General features: G+C 37.0%; 1 protein-coding gene across 1 annotated transcript; it reads right to left on the reverse strand.

Annotated features, from left to right (window-relative positions):
* Nucleotides 1-1,351: 1,351 nt before the first annotated feature.
* Nucleotides 1,352-18,465, reverse strand: LOC139139322 (transitional endoplasmic reticulum ATPase). The gene is made up of 15 exons (XM_070708200.1): nt 18,292-18,465; nt 16,151-16,265; nt 15,373-15,626; nt 13,981-14,173; nt 13,658-13,789; nt 12,784-12,886; nt 12,185-12,318; nt 11,593-11,728; nt 9,817-9,929; nt 7,105-7,269; nt 6,102-6,437; nt 5,497-5,675; nt 4,915-5,203; nt 3,828-3,985; nt 1,352-2,267 (listed from the first exon to the last, which is right to left on the reverse strand). Exons 1-15 carry the CDS (start codon nt 18,306-18,308, stop codon nt 2,159-2,161), a joined length of 2,433 nt encoding a protein of 810 aa, XP_070564301.1. The 5' UTR covers nt 18,309-18,465; the 3' UTR covers nt 1,352-2,158.
* Between the last annotated feature and the right edge of the window lie 20 nt (nt 18,466-18,485).

Consider the following 18,485-nt stretch of genomic DNA (forward strand, 5'->3'; position numbering starts at 1 on the left):
AACTGTATAAGGTCCATCTAAGGTACTAGCACACTAATTTTCAAAGCAATCAAAACAGTGATTCTTGAGTTATTAATTTTTGACCATTTTCACATTTTTAACCTCATTTGCATAATTTGGGAAATGCAAACTTCATTTGAACAAAATCCCATCTATAGCCCAGGATGCATCCACACACCAAATACCAAGCTAAAGAATGCAGCGGTTCGTGAGTTTTTGATGTTGACAGACATACTATACGTACACACATACATACATATATACATACAGACGCCACCAACTTCAACATATACGATAACCTCACATTGGTATACCAAATGTGAGCTAAAAACACCCTTCCCCCTGATTTTGGGTACCCATTTCCCCCGATAGTGCCACCACCGGGGTTCCAGCAAGGGACCTAACCCCCAACTCATAGATTTTATCGCAAACCCGGAGGTAAAAGACAAGCCTAGTAAACATACATACATCACCAGTGAGTCAGACGAAAAGACCTGTAGCCTGGCTAGATATATAACTGGTGGTTCTAGCAAGTAAGACGTGTTTTCTAGGTAGGTCCGATAAGCTATATCTCTATTTATGTATTTTTTTGTCAAAATGAACCACAAATGTACACCTTCACCACATTCTCATCAGTTTAAATAAAATATGAATCATAGTTTGTTTTTAGGAATAGAGGGATTGGAAAAACTTGTTGAGTTTAAGAAAAACGGTAAATGTACGAGGGGTGAGACAGATGTCAGAGTGCATACTAAGAGCAATTGGACCCAAAAGATCAGGTAATTTGTGCCATGCATGGGTCAAACCATTACATAAACAGGTGAAATGAATATAATACAGTGACTAGGTGCAGTATGTTGTGAGTTGGAACCCAATTGAAACCACCATATCAAATGACTATGAGGTTAATGAATTCATACGGACTTGAACTCGTAATGCTATTCACATGCCAAAATTCAATGAGTCAATATCAAAGACATCTGGATGGGTGTTGATATAATGTCATTAACTTTCAGATGGTTGACACAAATTGACACTTAACTTGATGCACACCTTAGTTATTGTGACTGATTAGAATCTGTGGTAGAAGACACTGACTTGTGTTGATTAAATTTAATCTACCTTTGTGACATATCATTATTTTGACAGTAATATCCCAGAATGATAGCTAATAGTTTTCACAGTTGAAATTCTGATTGACTCATGTCTAATGTTGACACAAATGTAAAGCTAATGTTCTCACTCTGACATGGATATAACCACAAAAATAACACGCATCAAAGTGTCCTCTACCAGCAGAATATAACTTGACATATGATGTCACTCAATAAATACCACTGACAATATCACATGTAGTTTTAGAGCTTTTAATAAATCATTTCATTGTACACACAGTAATTATAGAAAAGTACAACATTTAGATCAACCACAATGGACATCGACCAAACATTGGACACTCATCATCTTTAACTTCAAAGAGTCTAACATCTGAATGAGTGGATCTTTTTCATCCCCAATTCTATGCTTATCAGTAGAATCTGCTCACAACACATACTATAGAGGGATGGAAAAATTCAACATTTTAAACTTGTATATGTTATCAGATACACCTCTTCACTTTACAATAAAATTCATGTCAAACTTAACACAGTGTGTGTAGACAATTTACTAAACTAGTTTTTTTTCTTGAAACTGAAAACTTAATATAGAACAAAGGAATTTCTTATGTTGAAAAGTTTTTTCTCATGTCATAAAATCTTTCGAGCTAAAGAACGGTATGCAATCTTTCAGGAAATTTACATTTTATCAGTATTACCAGAATGTACACACTGATACAAGTCGTCGGCCACGCACTGCTGAAAAACTACAGTGACTTGGCAATATGTCAATCGTTCATAGTAGAGTATTTTCATGTAAAATTATTCCTCACATCGTTAGAGTATCGCCGTCGGAAATACAGAAAGCGTGCTATGAAATAATTAATTTATATGATTGTTCAATGACTAGGGTTCATTCCTGTAGAGATGAGTCACGGATACCAGTTGCGTCAACTATTCTCCACAAGTTGTAACGCAATTGCTGGTTGTCTGTGTATTTAAGGGCGAATATGATAATAATTTAAACAAAAAAAAAAGGTAATCAGAAGTCACATTGATTTTCAGTTGTACAAATCATCATCTCCATTGTCAGCAAAGAGATTGGGATCGTTGCCACTTCCAGAACCACCCTGACCACCATCGCTACTACCCTGTTGGGAATCTGGGAATCTGAAAACAATGGATAATGGCATTAGTTAGTACATGAATACCATAACATATCACTTAGTTCATAGACATCAAAATATTGCACTTGTAGAAAACATCCCAGACTTAAGAAAAAATCAACTTTATTACTTTTGATGTCAATGACTACCTATACTGACAGTACAGAGATAATGTACAACCTAACCTTTCATTGTCTTACATAAAAGTGTGTGACACAGTACAGCTGATTTCATGAAGTGCATGTTCATACTGCAATGTAGCACTAGAAATCACTAATGAATTGTTGATCTCTCTCACACAGACACACACACTAATGCACTGATTCTATCAGCAGCTCTATGCTGACTTTAACTCACATAAATGTATCATGTCTATAGTCTGGGTGGTTACCCTTACAGAGATGCTTCTCAAAAAAGAGGTCACCTTGTGTCAGTCCTGAAACACTTCATATATAAAATACCCTCTATAGAACAGCCACCTCCCTTGCGGCCACACATAATTCATCTAATTACCAGGTACAAAACCTGTGTATAGTGGTCAACTTATCTGACTCTGAATGACCTCTCTACATAACTGCTCTAACTGAAGGCAAGAAGTCTATTTTAACTGAGTTTACGTCTTTATCACAATTGCTTCAGAAATTCAAAGCACGCATCATGATTTTCAAGAGATTCATAATATAGGAATTTATTATTACTGTTATCTTTTCCTAAATTCATCACTCACCAACTAAACCCAAAGTAATTCAACATCCAACCTCTATAAAAATGCCACCTCCATATAGAGGTGACTTTTCCTTGATCTCTTGCCTGACCATAATACACAGGTTTGAATGTACATGTTTTGTTGTACTGTAGGTTTGACTTGAGGAAATTGATTCAAGTACAAAAATCTTGAGTCAATACCAAAGGATTCAATTGCTGAGCAACTATTGCAAGGTAAAATCCAATGTGCTTGAAAACATGAATTTTCATGATTTCATTTGTGAATGAATAGACAATGATATAACTCTGAGCATTCCCATGCATGATTTCTTAAATCATAGACATGCAAATGAGATTGCAAAGTTTGGAAAAGTTTCAGGTTGTACCAATGTAAAAACAACATCTTTATGGAGTTTGTACACTGGATACCCTTCTATACCGTATAGAATGAAGTGGGATGGATGCCTCAGTCAACAATATGAAACAGCAAGAGTCCACTTTGTAATTTTGTTAAAATTTGAACAGACCAAATCTGGCAAAACATTTTTCAAAATTCTATGCACACCCATGTTTTTCTAGACGGTAATTGTATCAAACTTTGAGACCATAGACTCAAATCTGCCTGACTTCGTATTATAGATTGTAAGATGTTAAAGTAATACTGAACCCCTACAGTACAAAGCAAGCTGTACATGTACAAACATGTGCTGCAGGAGCCATTGCCAGCATTAAGACACCTGTGCTCATTAAATCCTTTAGTTTTGCCTTAAATGCTGAGGGTACACAATACATTATTTGCAGTACTATATAATTGCATTGGGAATTTCTCTAAAAGATTGGTTATGACTTAATCACTGACCTGAAACCTGTGCCAATTCCTCTGCTTTGTTGTAAAGTCTGTGCAAACATCTCATATTTCCTGATATCATTATCAGTGACAGAACGACGTGCAAATCTCATGGCTTCTTCAAAATGATCACGACGAATCTCTGGCACTGGATCTTCTTCTTCAACTTCCTGTATTGAGATTAGCATCAAAATATAAACATGATATATTGAGATTTCTGGTTTTGACGCAGTAGGTCTCAAGATTCAAAACTCCGTCAAGGCATCCTTTACTGTACACATTCTAGAACTGAAGTGTTTGGTGTGTATAGTTGAACACTTAATTCACAAAAAATACCAAGTCACTACAACTTCAAAGTTACATTTCTTTTTGTTCCAAGGAAAGTAGCATCCAATCATACTGATAACACATTTCTGAATCTTGAGTGTCAATGGTCACAGTAATACTACAAGAGGTGGGAGATATAATAACAATCAAGACATTTAGTAAGGAGCCCAGCCTGGCCTTAATCTGCACTTTTCAATGTCCCATCAGGCATCTGTGCAACCACCTATGGATACAATACAAAAACTACAGCCTAACCAAATCTCCCCTACTTTTCAGCGACATATGTTTTGAATGAGTACAACTTACTAGCCACAAAAGTAAACTATCACTTAACCTTTGCTGACCTGGCAAGTGTAGTATTTCTACAGCAGATGATGTCTTACCATCAGACAATGTCCTCATTAGTATTGTGCCCTTTCTTTTGATTTTGGTACAGCTATGGAACATTTAATATCAAAAGAATGTGTGCCCACCAGCTCAGTGCGTGGTATTTCATACATAGCAGGGTGTGTGTTCATTGGCTAGTGTGGAAATACATCAAGTAAACAGCTTGGTTGAGCTAGTCTTTTGGTAGCCTACATGCCCACCACTGAGATTGAACACAATTTGCTGTATGTGCCTTGTATACGTAAATAGCTTGTTGAAATTTCCAAGTGAAGATTGAGTAACTTGCTGGAGAAGGCATTTCATGGTAAAACAGTAAAAGAGAGTCGTTCATCACAAATTGTGTGTTTGATGGATACAAAATACAACACAAATGAAAGCTACATACCATATCAAGGTCTGGGTTTTGCGCTCTTTCTCTTTCTTTGCGAATTTCTGCTTCAATGTTCTCACGGATGGCCAGTTTGCAAGATCTCTGACAAATTTCAGTCAGATCTGCACCACTGAACCCATGAGTTACTTTAGCAAGATACGCCAAGTCGACATCCTTGGATACAGGAGATTTCCTGAGGTTTGCTTGTAGGATAGATTCTCTGGATTTCTCATCAGGCAGTGGGATGTAAATGAGTTGATCAAGACGACCTGGACGTAGGATGGCAGAGTCGATGATGTCAGGCCTGATTGGAGAAATGCAAGCTTGTTAGATAAGAGTGACTGAACTATGAATAACAAATACATGCAACAATTTTGAGAATAGCTTTCAAATTTTACTTATGGTGCCATTTTTGTAAATGCTTGATTAGAACCACCTATCTTCCAACCTGTCTTTAGTAAGTACAGCCAAGAGAAACCTACTCAGTTAAGATGTGAAGTGTAATTCTCAAGTTTGTCTTACACTCTGTGAATTGCTAGAAAAATCATCTTTCATCACATTCAAATTACTAAGGAAACAGTGGCTGATATCACTGACCTGTTTGTGGCTCCAATGATAAATACATTCTTCTTGTTACTCATACCATCCATTTCTGTGAGTACTTGGTTGATAACACGATCAGAAGCTCCACCACCATCACCAACATTGCCACCACGAGACTTTGCAATGGAGTCTAATTCATCAAAGAACAACACACAGGGAGCTGCTTGACGAGCCTGTAAAAATAATAGCGTATTTACCAGATTTAAACATTGTCACTACACATTGTCACTGCACTGTTTGGCTGCGCGCAGGAACTTGTGAAATACAAAATCACTTTTCTTGTGCTACACACTGGAATGGCTTTTAAATGGATACATTGCAAAATTATAAAATGATCTATTCTGTTGGCAAGTGAATCGCTATACAGGTTGATGTAGCACTTAAATTACATTTCTTAAACCTTTTACCTCTAGATTTTGGTAATACCAATTGTTAAAAGGTTGGGTGTTAAGAAAATTGGGTAAAATGCCTAGGTTTCATGTTGCATGGGTGAGCATGCAAAAGTGACGTGTCAATCCTTTCAAATGGAACATACATATTCACATATATAAAGTAATGAACAAGATGATATTAAAGCCTAAGGATAAGACAATACTTACCTTATCAAAGACATCTCTGACATTGGCTTCAGATTCACCAAACCACATTGTCAGCAATTCAGGACCTTTGATGGAAATGAAGTTGGCTTGACATTCATTCGCGATGGCTTTTGCCAGTAAAGTTTTACCACAACCTGGAGGACCATAGAAGAGGACACCACGGCTTGGTGTCATTCCGAATTTCAAGAACTTGTCTGGATGTTCCACTGGATATTGCACAAGTTCCTGGAGCTCTCTCTTGACATTCTCTAATCCTCCAATGTCACTCCAAGTGACATTTGGTACCTCTACAACTGTTTCACGGAGTGCACTGGGACTGCTCTTTGACAACGCAAACTGAAAAACAAGTATGGTGTCATGGTAAGATGTACAGGTCAATGTGGGAATAAAATATTCATCATTACAGATACACACTAGTTTTTCTATAGCTGCTACTCATCGTGATATTGTTTAGGGTGATGTCTCCACTTTGCAGACACTATTTCACATTCCTGGTATCACCACATTGACACACATTCTTCAATGCATATCAACAAACTGTATTTACTGCAGCTGAGTAGTGTACAGTAAGATTAAATATGAAAACAAAGAATTACTACACATCCGTGTGTGAGTGAGAGTTGCATAAGTGATCAATGGAGAGTAAAATGTATACAGGGAACATCAGCCTGACAACCAAGACATCAAACTTGAGAAACCCACCAATGAAAGCTTTACTTTTGGTTGAAATAAGTGGTTACAACTTACACATTCATTGTTCAGGTATTCAACCTGCTTACATGGAAGATATTTAAGCAGATCAGCCACATTCAGTATTGATTGTGCTATTGAAGGGTAGCAAGAAACATGAGTTTCACTCAAGCTACTTTTGTAGCATGCAATCCCTTTACTTTGGAAATCATCTGTACTCCCCTAATGGTAATTACTATCAGTGAGAATAGAACATGTTTGTAAAGTATACTGTAATCTGAGAAAGCATCCAAAAGAGAAAGTTGTAACTTACCCTGAAGTTGTCCATTGTAACTGCCAATGAGTCCATCACTTCAGCATCAATAGTTTCATCTTCTAAATCAATCAAATCCATCTTTTCTCTGATCTGTTGCAAAGCTGCTTCTGAACACAGGGCTGCCAAATCAGCACCAACGTGACCATGAGTCTCATTGCCAACCTATCAAAAACACACATAATAGATGGTTTACATTGAGAGGACCACACTCTCTTCTGCTACAGCACAAGTACATGTAATATCAAAGCAATACACCACTCCCAGTGACAGGTATAGCATAAGATTTTGATCAGTTCACTTGATATCACCTGTGTATATATGGAATGAAATGGTCAAAACCAAGTGTTGTATCTGTTGACAGACACCTCCTTTTTTGAGTGACTACATCAACTCATTTGATAGTATATATCTATGTGTCTCTACAAAGACAAGATTGGCTTCAGTCTACCCATCGTTTTCCTGATAACTTCAGGCTGTATGTTTGTGTGTTCTACCTAAACATTTGAATGAGTCACTGGCCTCTGTCTACTGTTCTCTATAAAACTTGTGTGTGCTGTAAAAGAGAAAACCTATCATGTACAGTGTTTTTGCTAAGATTGGGGAATATTTGTAAATGATTTGGGTACCCAAGTAACATTTCTACTGTCCCCTCATCTGATGGCATTGATATACCAAGGGGAACCTTGGTAAAATGACTGGAACCCCGGTAACATTTAACTGCTTACAGCCCTTAGCAAAAACACTGATGTAGGAAACTGTCCAGCAAGTCTTATTAGCCCTGTATATCATTACAGATTCAGTATACTAAAATTAGAACTTTAAAGGGCGGTGGTCGTCGCGCTGCATAGCTCGTGAGGGGGTCTCCCCCTTTTGAAAACATATACAAGAACACCATACAAAGTTACGGGTTGATTACAGTGTTTGGGATATTGCCCACTTGTTACTGTAAAACGGCGGCCGATCTGTCTCAAGCATTCCCACTTACCAAAGTTAACATGTAATAACAGGTCAATTAATCTGAGTTAAATATCTGCTGAATATTGAACAGGAATTACACGCTGTATTGAGATCACATTTGATCATGATTTTCTTGAATTGGGCTTGGCTACTATTATTGCTTGAGCGTACTTGAGAACACTTACCCATACGCATGTTATATGCCCACACACTATGACATGACATCGCCATCAAAGACGAGAGCTTTTATTTCTAGAAGCCCAACAGGAGTCCAGTCGGACAATAACGCAAATGACAGAAATCTATGGCTAGCCGAGCAATGCCCGCTGTGACAACTAACTGAGCAAGGAGAATCTGTTTCGTGGTCTGCGTGAACGTCCATGTCAAGAAAACAGGGTATATGGCGCTCTTTTCAGCTGTGGAGAATCCGACTCCACTACAAAGTTTGCCCCCGTGGTGTGGTGCAACCAAGAATTCCAAGTACAGGTATCAAGCGAAGGACCTTTCATAGGTCTTTTTGTAAGGTTATCTCATTTGAATGAGCATTCAGACCAGCCCAGCAATCAGAAGGTAAAGTTTGTGTAGCACCAATAGCCTACACTAGGCTGTATGATCACTGTCGTGACTGTTGTACTGTAGTCATAGGATCTCTCAACAGGTTACTATGCGTAGCCGAGCAATTTTCCTGTCAAATGCCATGAAAACCCGCTTGCTTTGTCTATTTTTTCCTGTCTTTGACAATTTCTTGCCACGTATTACTAGAAGAAGTTAGCAATAGCGATCAACAGTGGATCGTGCGTCAATTCAGTCGCCTGGCTGTACAGTACAGTACTAGACAGTAGAGAACTACTGTCTATGGTCAACGCGGTGACCATTCTCCCTTATCGATGCAACAGCATGTCCCATGTCCTGCTCTTGCTTGCCAATCATGGTGTGTAATTTTTGTGTGAGGCATTCTGCTTGTTGCTGGTCTAAATATATATACAATGTTGATCATTTTAGTGATGTTTTATTGCTGTACTGTACATAGCATTGTGTACAACCAACATCACCGCATGCGATCAAACCCCATTTGTTCACGTTGACTGTGTGCAGTAAACTCAGCGACATAATATACAGAGTGTATGGCTAAATGTTTGTAGCCTTACATGAGTAAGTAAATGGAAATACACCACTGAAGTTTGTTTACGATCTTAATATTTTACTGTTGCATGATGTTTAGTCTTACAGAGGCATTTACAAATTGAAGGATCGCTTCAAACTCATTCCGATGGAAGTTGAGAAGACTTGTCTCAAAAAATGTATGTTTATCACAAAAAAGTTGTGCATGCGCTGCGCGACCACCACCATCCTTTAAAAGGGAGAATTTTTTCTAAATGAGAGCTTGCATGTGTTCTAACTGTGCTAACTCTCAAATATAGCGCTGTTATTTTCACATCTCACCAAATATCGCTGTATTTTTGCCATCAATAGTGACATAATACAATTGAACACAGTGTGCAAGAATCAGGTAACTGAGTGAATACTATTGAGGTTTGGGAAATAATTCCACACATGAACCCTGAGATAAGCAGAAAATTGTCTAATAAAGCTGTGTAAAAGCAATGATAATGATCACAGATTATTCTGTGATGAACAATAATGGTACTTGGTGTCACTGACATGCCTTAACTGGACAAATAGCAATCACATCAAATGGACAGCACAGCATGGTAGAATTGCTACTCTCGGAACAACATTGCAAATCCTTACCTGTTCCAAATCAACATCATCTGCAAGCTTCATGTTTTTGGTATGAATTCGTAGAATTTCTAACCGTCCAGTAGCATCCGGTATGCCAATGTCAACTTCTCTGTCAAATCGACCTGGTGAATGATACAGCCAAGGTGAGTCATAAAGTGACATGATTTGCCTTTTACATTAAAATACATAACATGTGACAACCACTTAACCTTTCAGTTAGATAATGGAAAACTGTCATCAAATTATAAATGCTACACTGGCATTTACAAATCATTCTTTACAAACAACATACAGCCTACAATGCCCTGTTGGTCTCAGAGTACATAAATTTGTGAGTACGGAGAACTATACAGATCATCTGTTACAACTGTCTTATAATCATATTGTATATAACTGACACAAAAATGTAGTTGTTACTTCTGACTGCACAAAAAAATGAAACTTAAACATCAATCAAGTATTTTATTTCATGAATATTCACATCTGTTAGCACACATATTACTGAATAGCACTGCAAGCACAGGATAATGTTGTGACAAAATTGTTTGAAGTAGTGAATTCCACAAAATCTGACATCTTGTAGAGATGATTTGCCGTGCTTCCGTTAACCTAACATGTGTTGTATTTTAATATCAATCCTCCTTAAATTAGAATGCACCACTTAATTCTGTTCAGTTTTAGTCCAAATCACCTGTACCAACAACTAAAACCAAGCCTTCATTTAGCATGGCCAAATTTGTTTCATGTAGAACACCACATATGTGAAAAAGGCTGACCAAAATTATCAAGCGTGTTTAGCAAGTTAAATTACACATTTTTGTTACTTAACACTCTTTGACACCAAAAACTTTGTTTTGTGTCCTTTAATTTTGCCGACTTTGCTTTGGAAGATCTAAGCATGATTTCAGGTTAACTTATTGTTCTATGTGGTTACAGCTCTGCTCACAGCTTTGCTTGCTCTGACTTTGTCAAAGGGCACATACAATGTAGGTAATGTGCCAGTCTTTTGTATTTACAGACAATTACTTTACCAGGAAGTTATTGACAATTTCTACCAAAGTCAGAGTGACGGAAAGATTTGACCAGGCCAAAATCGAAGTCACTTCTGGTACAAATGTCCGGCAATCTGGCTTTTACAACCATCTCAGAATTAAATGTATGTCTGAAAAACAGTGTGCAAGATGCATTTCACAGTCTACAGGGCCCTTGCTATGATGTTGTCTACAACCATTTACATCTTTATAGCAATGATGTGTAGGAGTTGACAGAATCTAATCATGATGTAACTAATTTACAATGCTGAGTTCTGAGAAATTATCCCTTGAGACATCTAAACTCCTATATGATAAAATGTTGATATCAATGCCACATCATACAAATACCTGTGTGGAACTTATGCTTAAGGGACAACTTACACCTCAAGGGATGGTAAAGCTAATAGAGGTACTGAAAATCAGCTGAACATATGTGCTTGGATATGTTGAATAACAATTATTAACAATTATTTTCTTCACCTCTCTACCAATATGAAAAGATGAGGAATAACTTAAAAGGGGTACGGTTTTTATTGGCTTTATTTCTCATCAAATTAACAAATCAAACAAATTACAAAGGAGAACAAATGACAAAGGATTCAAATCATAGAAACAGGCAATGTAAACTTACACCCTGCCCATAATATCTCTGCCTTTAAAGGAAAAAGAGGGGAGCAGGGCAAAGTGACTGGGCCAATCCACATATCTGATATTGTCTATTTGGTTATACTACATTTCACAGAAAACTCACCAAATCTCCTGAGAGCAGGATCCACACTGTTTGGTCTGTTTGTTGCTGCCATGACGATGACATGAGATCTCTGTTTCAACCCATCCATCAAAGTAAGAAGCTGAGAGACAATACGTCTTTCTACCTCACCATGTGTCTGTGGAAAAACGTGAGCAAGTGTCAAACGACAGTCTGAATCAAAATATTTTTCCAGGTCTTCGTCAATAATAAATTCCTCTTTGTACCATGCCACATTGGATTGCATTGGAAAGGTTTACACAAAGCTAGCATAGGTACTGTCCTTGCACAAAGTATGAATAAAATCATAGAGCTGATTTCAATCAAATGACTGTCAGCGTTGAAAAAAAGATTGTTCTTGAGAACAACAACGTCAGGTGTTCTGCAGACTCAGTACACCCAAGAGATTGTACGGCAGTACACACCCATATGTAGGAATGTGTGTGGAAATACCCATACTTCTTTGCCCATTTTACACACATGGTTTTGTGTATACCATGGTACACTCCAATTCCAAGTTTAAGCCATTGCCATACTGGGTCAGAGTAAGAATCATAACCAAGGTTCACACAGAAAATAATTCTAAATAAGTTACCTTCTCTCTTTTTGGTGCGATGGCATCTAACTCATCAATGAAAATGATGGCAGGGGAATTCTTTTCAGCTTCTTCAAAGGCTTTACGTAAATTGGATTCCGATTCACCGGCTAACTTGCTCATTATCTCCGGACCTGTTTCAGTAAATCACAGTACAGTAAATTTGTGAGAGTTGTCCTGATATTCAACATTTTTCATATTGTTGGAATTGCCCTGATTTCAATGAAATTACACACAATACAAACAATTTCATTATTTACATGTATATTAAATGCTACGATATTTAGGGGAAAGATAACGTGATAATGTGGATGATTGCATTGACATTCTACTTCATTGTCAAGTAAATCACAAAAACCAAGAGTGAATTCCTATTTTCGCCAAACAAACACTAAGCGGTGCTTACTACAATGTAAATACTGTGTAGCCATGAAATTTGAAAAGAACTGCAGTGATTTAAAAGAAAACCATTCTAGCTGGAGGCACTATAAGGTCACATCCACAGCACTGGCAGCAAGGACATGGCTATTGTTGTGTTTCTTTATGTTATGTCACACCAGCAAGCAGTGACATTGAAAGCACACACAAAGATGACTTACCATTGATTAGGAAGAAGAATGCACCTGTCTCATTGGCTACTGCTCTGGCAATCAATGTTTTACCTGTTCCTGGTGGTCCATACAACATGATACCTCTTGGTGGCTACACATGAAATAAACACAATATATAGACATTACCGACACACTCAATGATGTACAATAAATGTGAAACAGGTCCTGGAATCTTACTTGACAAAAGAGTAGTTTGCAGACTAGTGTTTTTATGCAAGATTGAACATCTCTATAAACAGTTATTCAAAGGCCATGTCATTGATAATATGCAATTGGTGGTTGAAAAGGGGACTGAAAATGTCTCTACTGACTTACAATGTATATGAAGCACACAGACTACCTTTGAAAAAGTATCTGCATTATTAGATCAAAATAAAGATATTTTTCATTGAACTCCTATACATAGAATGGACAGATGTAAAATCTTGCATGTATTAATAGGTACTTAACTTGTTTTGAAATTAGCATGATTGGTATTGTTATGATTGACATTTACTCTTTGGTTTGACAATATGTCATGAAACTAAGTAAAATTATTCCTTTTCCTGCCAAGCAGTATCACTTCCCCATCTGTCATGTCAGTAAAAAAGTGGTATTAAGCCAAAAAATATGTATTTTCACCCACTTGGCTTGTAGCGCTTTAGTGCACATAAATCCTGTTTACACTATCTCTGTTTTCAGAGGCCTTAAAATGTTCACGTTATATGTTAAAATGCACCCTACGGGACATGTTGTGCTTAAGTAGTTTTCACCAATTTGACCTGATTACAAAACTTGAACTTGGCAGGATAAAGGTTAATTAAGGTCATCCACTGCAGTCAAGACCTGAAGTAACATGGCAGGGTTTTAAGCAGAGACTTACTTTAACACCAATGGCTCTGAAGAGTGCTGGATGTCTCAGTGGTAGTTCTACCATCTCTTTGATCTGTGCGAGTTGTTTCCTGCAACCACCGATATCATCATATCCAACTTCATTCAATGACTCTTCTTCTTCCTGTAATGTTATCATGAAATTGTATGAGCAAGCAGTCTAAGAAAATAAAACTCAGATCAACTTGAGTTTGTCTCATAAAGTTGAAAACAATTCACTTTCATGATCTTGCTTAAACACAAATATTCTTGCACATTTTGTAATTTTTCGATGCATATTACAGGAAAAGGTAAAGCAATATATGTGCTACATACCTCACGTTTGATTGGATCGCCTTCACAATGAATGACAGTGTCAGGAGCCACAATGCAGTAGGGTGCAGGATCTGTTTCCACCACTTTGAACTCTACAGCTCTCATTCCACCTCTCACAAGGAATATATCATTCTTACGAACTGGTCTGTATGCCTCTAGGAAGTATGGCTTCAAGTATACTTCAAACAGATTGCTGTGACAGAGCAAAGAAATTTTCTTTTAGGCAAGGAAGAATAAATAAATTGTCCCTAAGAATTGACACTTCTACTTAGTTTGAAATGTTTTTACTCTTCAAGACTGCAATTATTTGTGCTTGCTGTTTGTCAGCAATAATATCCCTGTGTTTCATTAAGATTAGTGCTTCATGAGTATTAATTCGGAGTATTAATTTGATCATCTGCATTTTACGTGACGGTTGACAATTAGTTCAGAAGACATAGCTAGATACATGACCGTTCGGGAATATGTTCCATAAGTCTTTGACATTTGATAAAACGTACATCCATTTGAATGAGGAGTGCATTGAAAGCACAATAACTATCACAATGAAAAACACGTGGTTGCTTCTATGTGAAAGCTTGGTTTGAGGTGTCCGTCTGTCGCAAATTCAACATGAAATTTGTCATGTTCAATGTGTTTTTTGTTGTGGTGTATGTACGCATATAAAATTGGACAAATGACAAATGAAAAAGCTCAAACATTAAACCCCACTTTGAGGATGTTAAGAAGACAGTAATGCAAATGTTTTGCTTTCAGGGCATTTTTGGTACGTATATGTTTACAGTTTTTGTTTTCTTCTGTGAGCATGTGGAAATGCTTAATGCTTCTATCAACACTTCCTGTATATGTGATGCCTCTAATTATAATAATTGTGGACAATTTGTAAAATAAAAGGCTATAATAACTATGTATAGTATATGTAACTAGTGGGACATTTTGCTGGCTCATAAAAACATAAAAACACTTTCAATTGCTGCCTCTATAGCTTTGCCAAACATATGCGAGGAACACTTGTTTTTTCTCTATGGCCTTAGCAATTATTTGCAGTCGTCATCTACCATGTTCATATTTCGAATTTCCATTCAGCTGCTTCACTTGAACTTAAACTCCTTCAACACTGTCAAGCCATACATTTAATTTTCTTTGGTACTCATGAATTGTAAAAGCCTGGTCTTTTAAAAACTTTAAAATAATGAAAAGCTATTCTGCATGACTTGATAATTTGCATACTTTGAAATAAAGTTGTATTTTCTAACTTTAACCATCTGTACATGTAATTATATAGTAATTATATCTTTACCATTGATAACATTACCATTAACAACTTCAATCAGTGCGTTTAACCAGTTTTCTGGTGAATACACTGGTCAATGAATAGAAACTTTCACATACCCAGTCAGTCCATCAACTGTGTCATCAATTGGGAGAACATGGATTCTCTTCCCATATTTGACATCTGGACAGGCTTGAACACTGACAATATCTCCAAGACGCACTCGCAGATTATTCCTGACCACACGATTGATTCTGATCTTGTCATTTGCCACTCTGTCATCTGAAAGTACAATGCACACTGTGTCCCGACGTTTCTTGCCTTTCAACAGAACTGTGTCACCACGAAATAGCTGTAGCTCATCCATCTTCAACTGTGAAAACAGAATGGAAACAAGTTCATGCTAATTCATAGTGAAAAAAAGAGTGCATTATTGTAATAAGTTGAATGAAATAATGAATGCACTGACATGGATTCAACTATGCTTGTTGCTATTTCATAACATAATACACGTCTGTGATATTTGACCTCTCACATTTTTACAATTCTGTTCTGATCAACCACTTGTGGGGGCTCATTTCAAAGCTCTTTGAGGAAGAAAATTCTTCAGTTTTAGTTCTTCCAAAATGGAAATTTTATTTTTTGCCCATAGAGTTAACACCCAGATATTGGCCATTTTGAATTTCAAATATCAGTAAATGTTAGGTAATTTGTTTCTCTGGTACCAAACTTTGCTGGGTGACCTGTGATTTTTACTTTTATACATTATTTTTAAAGAGGATGGTTAAAGTTCCATTGAGGAAATTTTGAGCAAGAGTATAAGTATTTGATTTTCGAGACACATACTATGAATCTGCAGATCTAATCAGACATCATGGGAGAATAGGAAGTCTTTACCTGTGACATAGATACAACAGAATTGTCTTCATTGACAGCCTCTTCAACAATCAGTCTGTTTGGTCTTGATTTTTGCTTGAGAATGGCAGTGGCCAAGTCATCTGAATTCTGTTTGCTGTAAAATTAAAACGTTGAAATTAGTATTACATTCTCACTGACATTTACTACACATTGATAACACTTAACATCAATTACAAAGCTGTTAAAACTTGAGGAATTAACCAAAAAAGAAGGGTTTCAACCATACTCAATAAAATTTCCTGTTTTCAGATGTACATTATCATAAAAATCTGCTGTAGTTTTGTGTTATACAGTGCTTATAAACACAAACTAAACAGTAAATGTCACTGCGATAATATAAACATGACTCTTAATCATTCACTAGTATTCAGTGAATTAATACATAAGGGCAGTTTTATTTCCCCAAAATTTTGTGTTGGGTCATACCCATAGAATTAAACTTTATCAATAAGTTTATGTCTGCCTGCCTACAGTCAGTGAGCAGTCAGTTTCACATTAGCATTGTGCTACACTTTCTTATCCATATTCCTCCCATTTCTCGTCTAAAATCTGAATGGCCCTTTTGCAGGGTTACCATATTTAAACAAAAATATTGTACATTTTCATCATTGCCCCTTGTCAACAACAAATTGCTGAAGGGGTTGAACAATGTTAAAAGCAGTGTTTCATCTAGTGAGGGGGATAGGGGATTCCCCCTCTATTGACACGATGGCACCCCCTAGCAATTTGTCAAGGTGGGACCAGCCCCCCCCCCAATGAAATGGTGCCAGTCACACCTTAGAGACAAGAAGAACACATGAACTGGTGAAATTTTCCCTAAACTTTCTGATTAAGGGAGAAAATCCCCTCCCTGATAATGCCATCGTGTATGAAACTCTTTAAACGCATGATGAGAAAGTTCACACTTTGCAAAATTGTTCATTATATTTACCCTTTCACCAAAATGGCTTGGCCTAAATCCATTGTTACTATCATTATTGATGCTGGTTGTGGACCTCATTATAGGGAATTTGGGTAAAATTTGGGTTTAATATTATGGATTTGACTCATGGTATCAAATGATGCAGTGCGACCACTGGGTCAAACAATGTTGAATTAGATGCAATGTTTTAATTATAACAAGTTCTTTTATTTTGCAAAGGTCCTTCCCAAATATTCAAGAACAAAAATCAGGAGTTACTGTGCATGTCTTCTTTCAGAACTTGATGCATGCCAGAAATTATCCACTTCCAATTATATGATAACAATGGTTCAGTGGTAGAGAAAAACAGGGGCTAACTGCTGTTATCGACATACGTTTACATTACAATATGGCAGAAGATCACACATATCATACCTATTCATAGTACTGAAAAGGCATTTGTTTACAAATTAGATTGGAGTTGTGTTCGTCATGAAATACCATATTTGACGAATCGTGCTTCCATTAAAATTACGAATTAATTTCCATCTGTGGTGTACGGTTGAACATTTGCTGGATATGCGTTTCTCTGTTTAAACTGATGATCGAACTTATGCTCGAGCGTTCCATTTTCGTGATTGGTTTAACGATCAGCTGTGATGGCGGACGTGGATGATGTAGCAAAATTGGAGCTTCAGAGCTTGAATAAGAGCGTCAACAATCAGAAATCCATACAGATTTTAGATGATTTCATCTAGACGTTAGAAGAAAGGCATTATAATGGTTTCAAGAGCAACGCTAGTGAACTAAATTGCCGTCGAGTGTTTTCTTAAGAGTGGTGATATTGAGAGTTTACGATCAGCTGATATGCTACACAATGCTGAATTTATCTGGAACGCCAAATCCAAGCGAGACAGGGCGAAACCAAACAAACACTATTGCTTATTACGTGTTTAAAAGCATATTTTGTGAAACAGAATAAACTATTGAAAGGTATATCAAACAGATCCGAACAAGAAGATTACAGTTCCTTTGGACAAACTAATGTAAAACTCGGTACGCCAGTTAGGAAGAACGCTTCGCTCGCACAATGACAATGTAAAATTGAAACTCGGGGAGTATTGAATCGCAAACACTATATTCGGAAATGTAAAGGTAGATGATCTTTTACGTTTCTCCAAATTGTAACTGTGGATCAGTAGCGTATAAGGATACTCACTGTGCTCCCTCTGCCATATTGGTTGATAGATTTTCGGTTTTCTCAAGATTTGTGTTTCACAACAATCCCCGTTACGCTGTACGTCTCTCGCATACAAAGTTCAAAATGGCTGCTATTACACGTGTGGTGACGTATTTCAAGCGTACAATGAGTTAAATTTTACATATCTAGTTTGACGATTCGTCAAAGGTAAT

Source organism: Ptychodera flava, chromosome 8 (genome assembly GCF_041260155.1).
Source record: "Ptychodera flava strain L36383 chromosome 8, AS_Pfla_20210202, whole genome shotgun sequence".
Lineage (NCBI taxonomy): Eukaryota > Metazoa > Hemichordata > Enteropneusta > Ptychoderidae > Ptychodera > Ptychodera flava.

Excerpts from the sequence above, each read along its gene's own strand:
- LOC139139322 (XM_070708200.1), bottom strand. Across the intron at positions 12,887-13,657 it reads TCAGAGCCATTGGTGTTAAA|CCACCAAGAGGTATCATGTT; the intron begins GTAAGTCTCTGC and ends TTTCATGTGTAG. Across the intron at positions 2,268-3,827 it reads GGAATTGGCACAGGTTTCAG|ATTCCCAGATTCCCAACAGG; the intron begins GTCAGTGATTAA and ends CATTGTTTTCAG.